General features: G+C 39.9%; 1 protein-coding gene across 3 annotated transcripts in view; it reads left to right on the top strand.

Annotated features, from left to right (window-relative positions):
• The first annotated feature begins 1,981 nt into the window (after positions 1 to 1,981).
• The window catches only part of MAPKBP1 (mitogen-activated protein kinase binding protein 1), a 66,698-nt gene continuing 51,566 nt past the window's right edge, over positions 1,982 to 17,113 (top strand). For 2 of the 3 annotated variants that reach the window (XM_006882988.1, XM_006882986.1), the window contains exon 1: positions 1,985 to 2,098. In XM_006882988.1, the coding sequence (XP_006883050.1) occupies positions 1,985 to 2,098 (114 nt within the window). Of the gene's footprint in view, positions 2,099 to 17,113 lie in introns of all 3 variants that reach the window. The other variant, XM_006882987.1, reaches the window with a different exon arrangement.

Here is a 17,113-nt window from a genome sequence, read left to right as displayed (position 1 = left end):
AAGCTGTCCATCTTGAGGGAAGACTGCTAATTCTCTTAACAAGCCTGATGTGTAAAGCATGAAAACATTGGGGCAACAACTCAGTTCATTGTTGTCAGTCTGAAACAAGTATATCCCATAGGCACATTAACTTCTCTATCTTCCCCCTTCCTGGGACTTTAAAGTTGTACTCAAGGTCACACTTTCCTTCTACTTGATCACTATCCATGGGTCACCTACCCAGTGCAAAACAACTGAATGGATTAGTCTTTTCCACAAATGTTGACATCTTGGCCTATCCCAAGCAGAAACTATTCTCACTCAGGTTCTAGCGCTTGAGGCTGATGGGAACGTTATTGTTAGGTTCTTAGCTATCCTGTGAACCACAGATCTGAACTTTGCCCAATCCTGTGCCATCCTCACAATTTCAGATACGTTCAGTCCCATTGTTTCATTGTGTCAGGCCGTCTTATTGATGGTCTTCCTCTTTCACTGACCTTCCACATCTCCCAACATGAGCCCTTTTCACAAGGACAGACTTCATAACACGCCCAGAATAATGTGAGATGCATGTTTCACCATCCTTTAAGGAACAATCTTGTTGCACTTCCTGCAAGACAGACCTGTTGGTTCTTTGGCAGTGCATAAGGATACTCAGTACTCTGCGCCACACAACTCAAAGTTGTCAGTTCTTAAGTCATCCTTATTGTTCAAAGATCGGATGCATAGGAAGCAATTGAAAATACCATGGCTTGGATCAGGTGCACCTTAGTCTTTGACATTATTGCTTGTTGGCATTTTAGTGAGTTCCTTGACAGACTTAGGTAATGCAACACTTCTTTAACTGGGAACGTAGTTTAGAGGTTCCACCTCAATCTTGTAATTCTACTACTAGTAATTCTCTACTGGTCTCTAAAACCTACCAGATAACACCTTGGGAATGAGGTTAATCATCTTGTCACTGGAGTTTTGGGAAGTTGTTCTATGCAGCACCAGGCCTGATCATACCATAAAAGGCTTAGCTCTCAATTCTGAAGCCATGTTCTGTTAACTGTTTAATAGCAGTATCCATGGCTGCACTAGTACTGAATCTGTGATTCTTGAGCCTTATGCCAGCAACTTCCTAGGCGGTTTCGTTGGCTCCACCCCTCCCTAAACCTTGCCAGTCAGCTCTCCAAACGCCCTCCTAGGCTCCGCCCACCCTATGAGTTTGGCCTGCGAGTGAGTTCGCGTTTTGAGCCGCTCGTGACACCATAGCTGCTGATGCCGCAGACGCGGCGGAGCCGAAATCGCCGAGCGCGATGCTCGAGGGCGCTGTGAGTGGGGCGGCCCTCGCGCCGTGGAGCTGGTGAGGCAGGACCCTCGCGGGGGCGCTGACGAGTAACGGGCTTTCCGGTGGGGGAAGAGGAGCTGTGAAAGAAGGTCGAGAGCCAGGTGGCAGCCCGAAAGCGTGTTCTGGAGGGTCTGGATGGAGGAGCTCTGATAGAACGGGCTGCAGGGCCGCGGTGAACCCCACGACCGCCTGCGCAGGTGCCGGGGTCCCTGCAGAACTCCCCGGTGACCTCGGCCGCCACCTTCCTTGAGCGCCGTAGTTGCCATGGGAACAGTAGGGAATTAACGGGACCTGACTGGTCTCCCGGTCACCAGCCCTGCTAGGTAGGGCCCGTCCTGTCCTATTCCATCAGCTAAACGCTTCTGGCTGGCGTGGGCCTGGCAGTTCTTGAGGGCTCAGGATTTACCTCCCACCCCCTTCTAGTGGATTTGACCTCTCGATTTCCTAAAGTGTAGACATGAGGGTCTGTCCGGGAAGAGAAAAGGCAATACCTACAGGTAGAGACTGCCGACAGAGCTAGGAGGAAGGTAAGACACCTAATGCTGAGCTGGTGTCTGCTATCTCAGGTCAGTAAGAGGGCACCCTGGAAGGCCCTGCAGAGTGGGAAGGCTGCTCCGCTGTTGAGACAGGTCCTAAGACCGAGTCAGAGACTGTTAGTGGCTCCTCATCATGATGGCTGTGGAAGGGTCAACCATTACCAGTCGAATCAAGAACCTGCTACGATCTCCATCCATTAAACTACGCAGGAGTAAGGCGGGAAATCGGCGAGAAGACCTTGGCTCCAAGGTGAGTTGTGTACAGCCTTCCTTCACTCCCTTGATCCATGTTCCGCTTTCACCTTCCTCTTTCTTGGGAAAGAGAAGAACTGTGATCTCTTCTTTGCTTTAAAGGATCAAATGTGCTCATTTCTGCCCTTTTGGCAGGCATTGATTCAGTTTTAGGTTGAAGGGAGAAGAACAGCAGGGGTGGCCATACTAGGTTCGCCCATGAGAAGAAGTGAACAAGAGGAAGGAGGAATCCTGGGTTCAAGTAGGGAGCGCCTCATTACAAACTAACTTTGTGTTTGGGGACGCCAGTTGATAATGTGATGACTCAGTTTCTCTTCTTGGAACAGGAGAAATACAGTTTAAGGGCTAAGCTATGACTAATGCAGCTGCTGGTGTTAGAGTCACAGCTGGAGTTGTGTAAGGACCAAAGTCTATGCTGTTGAATAGGACCCTTTACATTGTTGACCCTCCATCAGGTTTCTGAGGCACAGGAGGAGATTGCCCAACTCTCCCCTGTGCAGCCATTGGTTAACTCAGACAACCAGAAAGGCTCGACCTTTGGGTTGGCAATGAAACCCACAGATTAGGCCACCAATTTGATTAGCACCTCATCTGAGGAACTTGTGACCTTGTGGGTAAGGAGTTGCTCTGCCAACCCAACACCAGGTAGTTCAAATCCACCAGCTGCTTCAAGTGAGAAAGCTGGGCAATCTCTTCCATATGATTTATAGCCTCTGAAATTCAATGGAGGGTCAGTTGTATGAGTCATTTCCAACTCAAGGGCATTGAGAGAGAGGAACAAAACAAATTTACTTGTGTCTTTCAAAAACCCTTTTCTCTTTAAGAGATCTAAATTAACTGGAGCTTCCTGACTTCTTAGGAATGATAATATTCAAGAAGTCAGAGGTCTGCCAGGAGAATATCTCTGGTTTATCCTTGAACATTGCTTATCTCATTCACTATAAACCAAGAACCAAATTCCACTCAACTGTGTAGACATCATTAGGGGCCTTCTGAGTCCCTTACTTTTCCCTCATTGACTTTCTGCTTTCAATTTTGGAGTCCCACAATTTTAGAAATACCAAAGTAGACTAAATTTGTATAATGTCAGAGGGAATCCAGGGATTTGTTCCCACAGGATCAGATTATACTTTTGTGTCTTGTTAGCAGTTTGTAAACATAACTCTGTGATGTAGGATAGCAACAGGGTGGAAAAAATCAAACTCATTACCTTCAAGTTGAAATCAACTCATAACTGACCCATTACTGTTTTTTAGAGGTTGTAAATCTCACTAAAGGAGATTGCTCGTCTTTCTCCAGTGCAAACATTGGCTAGGCCTTTGGGTTAGTGACACAGTTTCTTATGGATATTGCCACCAGAGCGTTGATGAAGTGGAAATCACCAAGTGCAATGCCGAAGGGTGCTGTGAGTGGGGCGGTCCTCATGTCCTGCCATTGTTGTTGTTGTTAGGTGTCATAAAGTCAGTTACAACTTATAGTGACTATGAACCAAGATCTGAAACCTGTCCTACACTATCATCGTTGTCTCTGACACACATAAACCCATTGCTGCAATTACGCGTCAGTCTATCTTGTTGGAGAATCTTCTTTTTTGCTGATCATTTGCCTTTCCAAGCATGATGCTCTTTTGCAGGATTTAGCCTCTCTTAGCAACATGCTCTACTCGGGCTGCACTTTCTCCCAGACATATCCTTTTGTTCTGGCTGTCCATGGGATGTTCAGTGCTCTTCTCTAACACCACGGCTCAAAAGCGTCAGTTCTGTCATCCTTTCATTGTCCAGTTCTTAGGTGCATTAACAAGTAATCTGAAAGCTTATAGCCTGAGTCACATGCACCTTAGGGGCTATTCCTTGGAGAAGGACATGATACTGAGAAGCGTGGAGGTTCAGTGAAGGAGAGGAAGACCCTCAGCTAGGTGGATTGACATGGTGACTTTTGCATTGGGCTCTGGTATGTCAGAAAGTGTACGGATGGTGCAAGATAGAATAGGGTTCTGATCTTTTGTTTATTGGGTCACTATGGGTCGTATTGAACTTGATGACACCTAACAACAACAAACAACAGCAACATACTCCAAGTATGAGATATGAAGCTTCTCCATCTTTGCCTCCAAAGAGCACTCTGGCTGCACTTTTTCTAAGACATACCTGTTTGTTCTTTTGGCAATCCATGGGATTTTCAGTACTTTTCTCTAGCGTCACAACATGAATTCTTCTTTATTCATCTTTAGTTGTCAGATGCATAGCAAGTGATTGAAAAGATCCTGGCCAGAATCAGGCATGCACCTTAGTCTTCATACTGACATCATTGCTATTCAATATTTTGGAGAGGTCCTGTTAGCAGTCTTGCTCAATACATCTCCTGATCTCCTGACTGCTGGTGATTTTTTTATTGAAGCAAGAGGAAATCATGGACACCATCAGTCTTCTTTCCATCTATCATGATGTTAACTATTGGCCCAGTAGTGAGGACCTGTATTTTCTTTATGTTGTGATGTAACCCATACTGAAGACTGTAGTCTTCTATCTTCTGCAGCAAATATTGAAAGTCCTCCTCACTTATAGCAAGCAAAATTGTTTCTGCATAATGTACATTATGTTGCTGAGTCTTCCTTGGATCTTGATGCCACATTCCTCTTCATAGAGTCCAGCTTCATGAATTATCTGCTCAGCATACAGATTGAACAGGTACGGAAAAAGTAAACATCCCTGATTTTAAACCACAGTGTTTTTCCTTTGCTCTCTTTGGACAACAGCTTCTTGGTCTAGGGGTAGATTTTGCATGAGCAGAATTAACTGTTCAGAGATTCTTATTCTTCTCAATGTTAGCCATCGTTTGTAGTGATCCACACAGTCAAATGCCTTTGCAAAGTCAATAATACAAATAAACATTCTCTTTTCAGCCAGGATCCATCTGATGTCAGCAGTGATATCCCTTGTGCTACAGCTTTTTCTAAATGCAACTTGAACTTCTGGTAGTTCCTGTCAGTGTACTATTTTAGACATTTTTGAGTGATCTTCAGCAATATTTGCTTACATATAATATTAATGATGTTCTATAATTTCCCACACTCAACTGGGTTACCTTTCTTGGAAATGGGAACAAATGATGATTTCTTCCAGTCAGCCAGCCAGGCAGCTGTGCTCCAGTTTTCCTGGCATAAACTTGTGAGCACGTTAAGGTTGGCTCTGTTGAAACATGCCAATGTCTCGTCAGTTCCGGGGGCCTTAATTTTTGCCAGTGCCTTCAACACAGCTTGAACTACTTCCTTTATTACCATTGGCTTTTGTTCATATGGTACTGAAATTTTTCAGTATTGACCTATTATTTTTGGTATAGTTAACTCTGTGTATTCCTTCTATCTTTTATTATTATTATTAAATTTTATTAGTTTTAATGAACATTTACAGAGATTTTGGGTTTTCATTCATTCATTGTCGCACTGTTTTCTCTACCCTCCTCCCCAGTTCGTTCTTCTTTTTTTTCCCCTCTTGAATGTCTGTTTTAATTGTCCAGTTGCCACAGTGCTTGTCAAAGCCAGTTCTGATTAATCTCCTTTGTCAGTGTGTCCTTTGCCATTCCCTATCACTCCTCCCTGAGAGAGACTTCACCCTGATTCATAAGGAAAAGGGGATGTCATATTCTCTTAGCTACTTCCTGCTGAAAAGGGACGCTGTAGGTTTCAGGGTGAAGATCTTCTCTCACTATTCTAAAGGGCCCCTTTGGCAGTAGGAAACACATAGACTATTATGGAGATTGATTTTGGAATTTAGATACACTGTTATCAATTGTGCTTAGCCGTACATGTTCATATCCTTGAAGATGTATCATGGAAGTGTTGCAGTCTAGAAGACACAAATTTAACTTACAAGTTAAAAGTACGTGAGTCAAAAATTAAAAAGCAATAATATTCCAAGTAGAGGTTCTAATAGTGGCATAAATCAAGTTACAGAGGGAAGGTGGTTCTTACAATAAAAGGCCTATTGACTAGCACTTTGTCTTTATAGTGTAGAGGTTAGGAACCACAAGATGTAGAGGCTCAACTATATCATTTACTGTTCTTAAGTCCTGGAGCAAATTCCATCTACCACTGGGTTGTTTTACAACTCGGAAGTCCGCATGCAAGGCAGAGGTGAAGTAAGGAACTGCTTATGAGGTTTTCCGTCCATTCCAACAACTAAGAATAGTGAGAAGAGTTGGGACCTCAGAAGGCGTTTAGGACCAATTAGTAGGCTCTGTGTCCAGGAGAAAATGAATATACTTACCAGTAATGTTAATGCTCACCCACAGTTCTTCTGGGAGTATCTAAATCGTTGAAGCATCCTTCTATCTTCTTTTGATATTTCCTGGATTTTTTTAAGATTTTGCCCATAACATCTCTCAGTATTGCAGCTCAAAGCTTGAATTTGTTTTTCAGTTCTTTCAGCATGAGAAGTGCCAACCAAGTTCTTTCCCTTCTTATTCTTTGACTCTATCTCTTTGCACATTTTGTTAGACTATTTTGCTTTGTCTTTTCAAGCAGCCCTTTAAAATCTGTTGAGCTCTTTTACTTCAGTGTCTCATCCTTTTGTTTTGGCTTCTTGATACTCTAATGTAATTTTCAGGGTCTCTTCTAACATCTGTTTTGGTTTTTTTCTTATCTGTCATTATAATAACCTTTTTTCTTTTTCAATTATTATTAATTTTAATGAAAATTTACAGAGACTTTGGATTTCCATTCATTCATTGTTGCACTTTTCTCCTTGCCCACACCTCACCCCCTATTTGCTCTTGTCTTTGAAAAGTAAAAGAAAAATTCTTTCATTGTTGTACAATCCCTCCCCCCCAAGTCCACTCCACTATGCAGTCTTCAATTCTGGGCTCCTGTTATGACAATAATACCTAATCATATCTCTTTTAAACAGTTTTCTCCCTCATCAGTTTCAATGCAGTATACATAATTTAGCCCATCTTTCTCAGTGTCCTCCGAACCCCTATGTCAATCCTGTTTTACAGCATCAGTGGCACTATGCAGTATTTGTCCTTTGGTGACTGAAATATTTCACTCAGCATGAGTCACTCATTTTGAAAAATATTTCATGAGTTCCTTATTTTTCAATGCAGCGTAGTATTCCATTGCATGAATATACCAGAGCATCTCTATTCATTTGTTTGTTGATGCACACTTAGGTTGTTTCCAACTCTTTGCTATTGTGAACAAAGTCGTGATAAACATGGGTATGCATTTTCTTCTTTATGAATGATATCCTTGATATAATCACACAGTCCCTCTGGTCTTTGATCATTGGTGTTAATTTTCTCAAACCTGTTCTTAAGATGATTCTTTTTTTTTTTTTGAAAGGAAAAGAAAACTTTTATTAGACAAATTTTCCATTGTTATGTGCCATCAACTTGACCACGACTCATAGTAACCTTATGCACAATAATTCTGAACATTTACTCTATCTTATGCCAATTTCACTGTCCCTGACACATCTACCATCATTACCCAAAGTTACTGAATCAATTCATCTCATCTGGGGTCTTCCTCTCCTTAAGATGATTCTTCAATTCAGGTGGGGCTAGTTTTAATTTTCTCCAGCTTCAATTTTAACTTGCATTGAATAATTGATAGTCTTTTCCACAGTCAGCAACTAGCCTGGTTTTGACTGATATTGAGCTGCTCCAACAATTCTTTCCCTGCCATAAGGAGAAGTATTTGAGAGAGCAGTAGTAATGCCTTCATAGATGAGTAAACTGGCTGAGGAATGATTTAGAGTGCAGTGTAGTATGCCATACATCTGGTGGTTCAAATCCATTAGAGGTTGAATAAGAGAAACCTGGGCAGTCACCTCCCTTGTAATTTACAGCCTCCAAAACCCAGTAGAGGGCCAGCTATGAGTCAGTTCTACTTCAACAGCAGAGAGAGTGTGTGAGAGAGCGCGCGAATGAACAGCATCGCAGGGTACTGGGAGGGCTTGGTAAAGATTCCTATCCCTTAAAAAAAAAAAGATTTCTATCCCTTAACAGAACTTTAATTGGATTTTGTCAGAAGGTGAACAGATTGCTTGTATATTTCAGCAGAAATGATAATGAATCAAAATTAGCCACAAAGTCCTTAACGGCAGAGATAACAGCTTTTAGTAACATGGCCCATAGCTTCTTGTGCTGCTAACGCAAAGGCTACATGTCTCTGGAAGCATCTCCAAAGGAAAGAGATGGTCAGTCTCCTCTTAAGATGCACAACTGATGAAGAGTCCCTCCGAGTTGAAACTGACTCAATAGCAATGAGTTGAAGTACTCTTATAGATGAAATTTTCACTGGCAAGTTTTTTAAGAAGTGTATTACCAGATTCTTCTTCCTAGGATTGAGACTAGTGGCTGGAACAAGGTCCTCAAACTTAGCAATGGTTATGAGGATGGCACAGGACCTAATAGTATTTTGCTGTGTGGCACTTGACAGGGTCCTTGTGAGTTGAAACCAATTCAGCATCACCTAACAACAACAACAAAGAATCATAGTAAAATACTGTTCCTATTCTTCTCGAGTGGCAGGAGAATGAGCTTGAAACTTAGAAACTGTCTTAGTTTTTGTTTTGTTGGTTCTTTTGTTGTGTAGCCTCATCCTCAGTGCTATACAACCCTAATAACTTGATAGTGACCAGCACCATTGGAGCACATTTTTGTCTTTTGTTTCTTGCTAGCCAAGAATGGTCTATGCAATAGAAATGTGTAACAAGAGTTTGATCTTCAAATTGTGTTAGTTCTATGATAATTTTATTTATTTGTTATTTTGTGTGTGTGTATCATCAAATCAGATCTGACTGGTGCAGGAGGATGTTTGTTCTTATTCTAATTTTGGTCTGGAATCTAGAACTGCTGCCTCTAGAAAACTTTATAAAGTATTCATCATTAATGTATTCTCAAAATGTTTAGTGAGCCTATTACATGAGGAACCAGTGATAAATTAAAAAAAAAGTCTCCTTACCATTAAAGAGCTTCTGGCTAATGTGACAGATAAACAAATACAGCATGGCGTGATAGTTCTGTCATATATATATATATATAATGTTAATGGAAGGTACCCTGAATCTGATTAGGGAGGTTAGGGAAGACTTCACAGAGAAATGGATGCTTGAACAGTGAGTCCTGAGGCAAGAAATGAGCTCACCCGGGAAGCAGTGGGAAAAAGATCATGCTTGATATCATCATGACACATTCCCACTTCAAATTTGTTGCTTCAAACTGCTTTAAATGTCTTGGTCACACCTAGAACTTTGTATGGAGGAAATACTTAGAAGAAATTGAATGATCCTTGGTCTGACTAAATAAGAACACAAGTACATATGTTCAGCACACCCAAGAGTTACAGCTATAGTGACTTCAGAAATGGGCTTGAGTGTGTCAGATATGATGAGGATGGCACAGGAGAGGATGAGGTTCATGTCTGTTGTTCATAGGGTTGCTATGAGTCATGATCAACTTGACAGTACATAAAGGCAGCAGCAACAGTGACTATTAGGGAGCTCTAGTAGCTTAGTGAAAAGGAGTTGCACTGCTGGTCCAAAGGCAGGCAGTTCAAATCCACCAGCTGTTTCCGTGGGAGAAAGATGGAGAGTCTCCTCCTATGCAATTTACTGCTTCTGAAAACCCAATTGGAAGGTCAGCTATGGATTGGTTCCAACTCAGTAGTACTTAACAACAATAGTTAAGTGTCCTAAAAATGCCTATCTCCCCATGCCTTTTATTGAAGACTTTCTCCCTAAGATTGTTCTAAAATCCTGCCTTGTGAGAACCCACATAGACCCTGGTATATCATGCCTTGTGAGCTGCCCAGTATGTGGTGATTGTGGGTATTCATGGTAACAGAGAGCTCTGATTCATGGATAGTAGATCATGAAGTAAAATTGAGAACAAAAGGACATGTGCTTCTTTTAGGGGATAAAAGAGGAAATGACAGAGGGCCTTTATGTGTAGTTTTTACCTCAGATGACCTGCTTTGAATTATACTGTTTCTTCAGTTTATAGTAGCCTTCCTCCTCCTATTCTCCAAATATATTTAAGTCAACTCCATATTCACTGGGCCTCTGGACTGTCTCATTACTGTGCAACCAGTCTCTTAACTGTCTTTTATGTATGTCTTCATTTCCTAAGAGCCAGAGTCATAGTCTTAATTTCCTTATATCACACTACTTAGTAAAGTGTAAGACATTCAGTAAATAATAAGTTTGTGTTGAATAAATGAATGACAACAGTTTAAAAATGTGAGATATAGTGGCAGTAAATTTGAAAGTTCAGAAGAATCAGAAATGGTCAAAAGAAATTTGTAGTCTCTTTGGATAAGGAATCAAACTAAAAAATAATTAAATGGAGGGAAAGAATTGAGAGGAAACTCATTTTGCTATAAGAGGCATAAGGAAGATGGGGAGGTCCACATGTGCAGAAGGAGTGCTTATTGAAGACTTTAGTTGAGGCCTAGAAACGAGGGTGAAAGACCCAGTTGTTGTGTTTTATCATGATGGGACCGATTAATAGCTGACCCTACAGTGGGTTTTCAGAAGCAGTAAATCACACAAGAAGAGACTGCCCATGTTTCTCCTGCAGAGCAGCTGGTGGATCCAAACCATGTGCCTTTGGGTTGATAGCACACCTCCTTACCACTAAACTGTCAGACCTTCCCTATAAGACCTAGCAGTAGTAGGAATTTAAGTTACTACAGAGATTTTGAGTCTGCTTTCTCGGTCTTAATCACTGTACCCACCGGGATCATAGTGTAGTAGGAAAGGAGGCTAACATGAGGCCTTATGCCAAATCTGCTGAACTGTTGAAGCATTCCTCTAACTTACTAGTTGTAAATACTCTTAAAGTTCAAATCCTGCACAATTACCCATTTCTCCCTCATGTGCCTGTAGTAGTATGAGTCTGTGTTTTCCTTAAGAATGTGAATGTACTTCATAGCCATCCCTCCTCCACTTAAAAGTTTCTGAAAGAGTTTTATGTAGAGGGAGCTGGCTGTTTTTCTGTTTTAACAAAGGACAGAAATGGAATGAAGCTGAGAAGGCAAGATTTCAGTTAGGAATACAAAAGGATTGCCTGTGCCGGAAAACTGTTAGGTTTTGGGAAAAAAGTAAAGGAAATGTTTTCAAATTCTCCTCTTTAATAGCCATCAGTCTAATTTGGGTTGTGTGCAAACAGTGGGCAAGGGGGCTTACAAATTTCTTTTAGTTCTCAACTGTTTATGAGTTTAAATCTATTTCATTACCTCTTTCTTCCCAAGTTATTTTCTTCTTACCCTGTGTACAGTGGTGCTTTTAATATGTGACTCTGAGAAGGTTTGTGTAGGTGGGTTTTATGGATGAGAAAAACTGGCAATAATTTAATTTCAAATTTTGCTCAGAATTTGAATCCAGGTGTAAATGTTAAGCCTTTTTTTTTTTTAAATGTTAAGCCTTTTAATTTACCTGTTTGACAGTGGTTCCTATCATACTGTGCATAGCATGATAGTGGTATGCATCAAGAATGCCTTCATGGCAGTGAGTTATTTTGAGCCTAAGAAGAATGTTTTTTCCTTGTGTAGTTTTGTAACCACTGTGTCTTCTAGGATGATTGCTCCATAAACTGTTATGTCACGCATAGATTTGAGAAGATTACACTGTGATAGGGTCACATCTGAAGAGATATCCATTGCCTTACTAGAAAAGATCAGTAGGAATTTTCTTTGTGGATAGAATGAAACTTAGTGGTAATATTCTTGAGTCCAGATCAGTCTTTTCTGTCACCTGTTCAATCCCTGGGTGGTGCAAATAGTTAAGAGATCAACTACTAGCTGAAAGATTGACCATTTGAAACCACAGAGTACCTTGGAAAACAGACTTGGTAATCTACTTCTGAAAGGTCACAGCCTTGAAACCCTATGGAGCAGTTCTGCTCCCACATTAATGGAATTGCCATGAGTTGGAATTGATTCGATGACAACTAACAACAGCAGCATCCACTGTCCACTTCTCTTGACTCATAGAAACCTTTGATGTTTTCCTGTTTAGCACACTTTCTCTAGGCTCTCTACTTAAAATAGATGACCAAGAAGAGTAGAAGTCTCTGTGGCCAGCAGCCCTGCCCTTTGCCTGCCTTGGTGAATGACTTTGGGCAAGTGCACACATTATTTCTTATCTCTTATATATTCTTTAATTAAGGTTTACAATAGTGTCTTGAGATCTTCAGAACAGGTGGTGTAAAATGAAAAGTGTCGGTGTTCTCATAGTTTTATGTCTTTGATCTTCGTTTCGTCCTTCCGGTTCCTGCAGCTGCTCTCAGCCTTCAAAGTGACTCTCCCTGGAGAGGGAGGATTCTTCTTTCCCTGGAAGCAACACCTCTTCCTTTGCTGTTTAAAATAGCACAACCTCTTCAGACTCTATATTGCCTTTCAGAGTCTAGTGGTACTGCTGCTTTCTGATTTTCTTTTTCCTCTCTCAGTTTGCAATTTAGGGCAAATTTCCCCTATTGGATCAGTTTGAGTAATTTTCTTCTTGCTTGTATTTTAAATTCTTCCAGTCCTTTAGCATTTCATTGACTTCACTTTTTCTCTCATTGGTCATTTGTGTGTTTTCATTTCATAAAACACTCATAGAAATGAAGCTTTAGCTTGACTTCTGTCACCCAACCCCCACGCCCCAGTCTGAAGCTGAGTGTGTGACTGTTATCACTGCCCCTTTGTTTGGAAAACAGTCCAGGGCTTGAAATTTGGGACCATGTTTATTCAAACTAAGCTTCTCTAGGAACATGGACTGTCTGTGCTGTTCTCAGAGTATCTGTTGGTTTTACTTCATGTTTAAACTATAGTGTTAAGGGGAAAAGGCTACAGTATTTTCTGTAGGATTTGTTATATTATGTATCACTTTCTAAATGCTACAAGATAAACCTCTGGGCTCCATTGTTTAATATAGGATAAGGCCTAGGTTTCAGTCAGCTTCTGTTGTGCAGTAGTTTTCAGTAGCAGAAGTGCATAAGAGCTTCTCATTTTTTTTAGTACTTTTACTATATATGTAGATTTTACCTAAAATTCTGTTATCTCTTATAATGGATAATAAAAGGGAGAGGGGAAGGAATGAGATGTAAGTATTATAGCCAAACTGGGCAGTGTAGATCCTACGGTTGGTATTTTTGAGTGTTCAGATTTTCCTAATCTTGGCTTCCTTCTCTCCAGAAGTTCAGTCAGCATTCTATCGTACTTCTTGCTTGACTGCATTATTTCCTCTGGGTTTGAAGGATGCTTACAGAGTAATGAGTTCACAGTATGGGTATCTCCTTTTAGACTTCTAGGCAGTAAGTTCAATTCTTCTTCTCATATCTATCACAGATGTTTATAATGCTACTTTCACTCCCTAGTCTATAGACCAGTCTCTCTTCCCTCTATCACTTAAACTGAATTTTGCATACCTTATCTCTTCTTTAAAATGGAAATGAAATTAAAGCTATTTCCTCTTCCTTGTCTTTTCCTGCATATTCTTCAGTTGAAATTTAAATTTACTTGAAGATGTTGGAAGAGTCCATTTATTTACCACATAATTTCTTTTTTTCTTATGTTGCCAAATTATCTTTTGGAAGGATCCTAAAAAGGGAATTTATTTGGTTTTGGATTTGAATCTTACTTCTCATTCATGCTGAGCTCATCACAACTTCCAATGTTTCAATACCTTTTATCAGTTCTGAGATCTTTGTTCCTTTAGTGCTACTTTCAGTCATTTCCCAAGAATTTAATTTGACTCCATTAAAGATTCTGGCATTAAAAAACTGAAAGCTTTAAAAATTATGAAATAAAGCAGATACAGAAAATTTCATGAAATGTATTGTGAATAATTTTAAAATCTTCCCCTGTGTGTAAGCATCATTCATGGTCTTACTCATGAGGCCACCACAGCAGCTGTCATAGAGACTTTACCTCATGGCAAACACCCAGAATTGCCTGGAGAATAGGACATTTTAAATACTAAAAGACAGATACTTGGAAGACAGGGTAGTGGAAGTCTAGTTAAAGTGCAGGTACAGATTTAGTATTGCTGGGGTAAACAGAGCATGATACTGTGTATTTCCACCAACTCCAGAGCTGAGGATGCTCTTCCTTGGATCACTCTGAGATTAGTCAGGCACATGTGTAGAAAGTGGGGGAGGGGACATTTTCTTCCTTCTTAGGGATGTAAGATTTATCTCTAACTTAAAACATTAGGATACTAATGCCTTCTTCCCTGGGTAGTTGTGGGATTAAGTGGGATTTAATGACATTAATCTGAGCAGTGATGCAGTTAACATATTTGACTAACTCAAAGGTTGAAAGTTCAAGTCTATTCAGAGATACCCGATAAGAAAAGGCATGGTGATCTATTCTGAAAAATCAGCTGTTAAAATCCCTGTGTAGCACAACTCTGTTCTGTTACACATGAAGCTTTCATGAGTTGGAGTTGACTCAGTGCTAGCTGGATTAGTTTAATGAATGTGAAAGCACAATGTAAAGTGTAAGTAACTTTAAAAGCCCATCACATTCAAATTGATTCCTATTCAGTGACCCTGTAAGACAAACTAGAATTACACTATACGTTTTCAAGGCTGTGGAAGCAGACTACTGCATCCTCCTTCTGTGGAGCTGCTGGTAGGCTTGAATTGCTGACTTTCCAGTCAGCATCTGAACACTTAAACCACTGCACCACCAGGACTTCTGCTTTATAGATGATAGATATTGTTCATATTATCAGAAGTTATCTTCCACCAGATGCTCCGTTGGAGAAGGAGGGGCAGTATCCTCTGTGCCAGTCAGATCCAAGTTGATAGTTAAAAAAAAAAAAAAAAGATGTTATCTGAGTGGCTCACATAGTTTGTAACTGGCTATTAACCAAAAGTTTTAACCCAGCCAGTGGTGCCTTGTAAAAAAAAACCACTAGAAGGGAGCTCTGGTGGCTTAGTGGCAAGAAGCTGAACTGCAATCCCAGAGGTAAGAGGTCTGAATCCACCAAATGCTCTGCTGGAGAAGGAGGAATAATCTCCTCCTGTACCAGTCAGATCCAATTTAATGGTACACACACAAAAAAGAATAAAATAAAATTTTTTAAAAATTCTGTTTTAAAAAAGCCCTAGAGATCTACATCTTTTAAGATTATAGCTACTGAAAACCTTACAGAGTGCATTCCTCTCTCAAACATACAGAATCTACATGTGTTGGAATCTACTTAACAGCAATAAATAATATTATCAGAGCCCATAGATTCTAAAATACCAGGGAATCTTTAGTAGACCAGCAAGATTTTCTCTTTCAAGTTCCATTTTGTGAGAAGCCTCCCTTTCCAGGCCCATTATCTTCTAGTCCAACATTTAATCATTATCTCTGTGCAGTTTTTACTGTGGCCTATCTTCAATACATTTATCTTCTTCTTAGTGTTACCACCTATATCAATAATACCTAACTACTGACAAGAGAAAGATGTAGCATGTACTCTTTTTGATACTGTCTTCTGTGAAATTTATTGGGGGTGGGAGGTGGGGTGGGGAAGGGCAAACCAGTGAATCAGGAAAAAGTCCCAATTGTCTAAGTTTATCTAGAGACCAAGATGGGGACACTTTATCTCATATACTTTGGACATGTTATTGGGAAGACCTAGTCCTTGGAGAAGGACCTAATGCTCGTGCAAGTAGAGGGTCAGGAAAGGAGAGGACATTCACTGGGTTGGATTGACCCAGTAACTGCAACAGTGGCCTTGAGCACGGTGAGGATGGCGCAGACTGGGCAGGGTTTCTTTCACCCTGTGTGCAGAGGGTCGGTATGAGTCATAGTCAACACAGTGGCACCCAACAATAACGTCAGATCGACAGACCGCTGGAGTGATGCACATGCTTTTAAACAGAAATAACTTTTCAGTTTAATAGAGAGAATGTTTTCTTCTTTTACAGCTAATTCATTTATATTAAGAAATAATTTAGGGACTGAGTTGGGTCCAGATGTTTCTTTCCAGATTGAAAATCCGTTAATTTTGTTCCATATTGTTTTAAGTTTCTGCTGTTGTGATTGGAGTGAACTATTTTATTTAAACAACCCTTACTTAAAAGTTGAAGATAATAAAAAAATGTATATAATAGTAGCACGTAAAAGTGGGGAAACAAGTGCAATTATACCTTTACAGAGTTATTCCCACTAATTTGAAGACAATTTAGTAATAACTCTAAGAAGAAAAAGGTGTACATTTATACTTTTAGATTCAGCAGTTACAATCCTGGGATTTTTTAAATCTTATGTTTTAATCTTATGTAAGGTTAAGTGTTGATTGCTAATCTAAATGTTGGAAGTTCAAACCCACCAGCCTCTCTTTAGGAGAGAATGGACAGTCTCTTCCTGTTAAGATTTACAGTCTTGGAAACTCCATGAATTGTTGCTGTGAGTTGGAATTGACTTGATAATGGTGGACTTATTTTGGTTTTATTCTATGTACACACTGATACAGCTACATAAAGGTGTTTATTGGTATTATTCATAATAGTAGAATCTTTAAAGTGCTATAATCTAGGAATCCATCAATAGGGGACTGGTATATGCCCACAAAATGAATTATCTGTTTTAAAAAGAATGAACTAAGTTTATATGTATTGATGTGGATGAGGTCACAAGCTATATTAGTTAAGTAAAAAACAAATTGTCTGACTGGTATTTTATATTAATAACTACTTAAATTTTTGTTAAAACATGTGTGAGTGTGTATGTTAGTATATTGTAGAATAAATGAGACTGTAAATACTAATGTGTTGTTAACATTGGTTACCTCAGGGAGGGATAGTGGGTTTGTTCGACCTTCACTATCTGTCTTATGTATTTCTGTCATGTTTAAATTACACTGAGTGTACTATTTTTGTAAGTTGAAAAAAATAAAGATAAATGTCTCCCCAATTTAAATATATGTATTTCATAATTAAAGCTAAAAATGTTTACATTTTAAAATCTGTTTACTCATGAATGCTTCTATGTGGTAAGTTGTCTTTTTTGATGTTGTTTTTGTTT

This window comes from Elephantulus edwardii, unplaced genomic scaffold (genome assembly GCF_000299155.1).
Source record: "Elephantulus edwardii isolate Elephantulus edwardi_28Jun2011 unplaced genomic scaffold, EleEdw1.0 scaffold00026, whole genome shotgun sequence".
In the NCBI taxonomy this organism is placed as follows: Eukaryota; Metazoa; Chordata; class Mammalia; order Macroscelidea; family Macroscelididae; genus Elephantulus; species Elephantulus edwardii.
The sequence above is the reverse complement of the archived record's forward strand: the minus strand, read 5'-3'. Positions and strand labels throughout refer to the sequence as shown.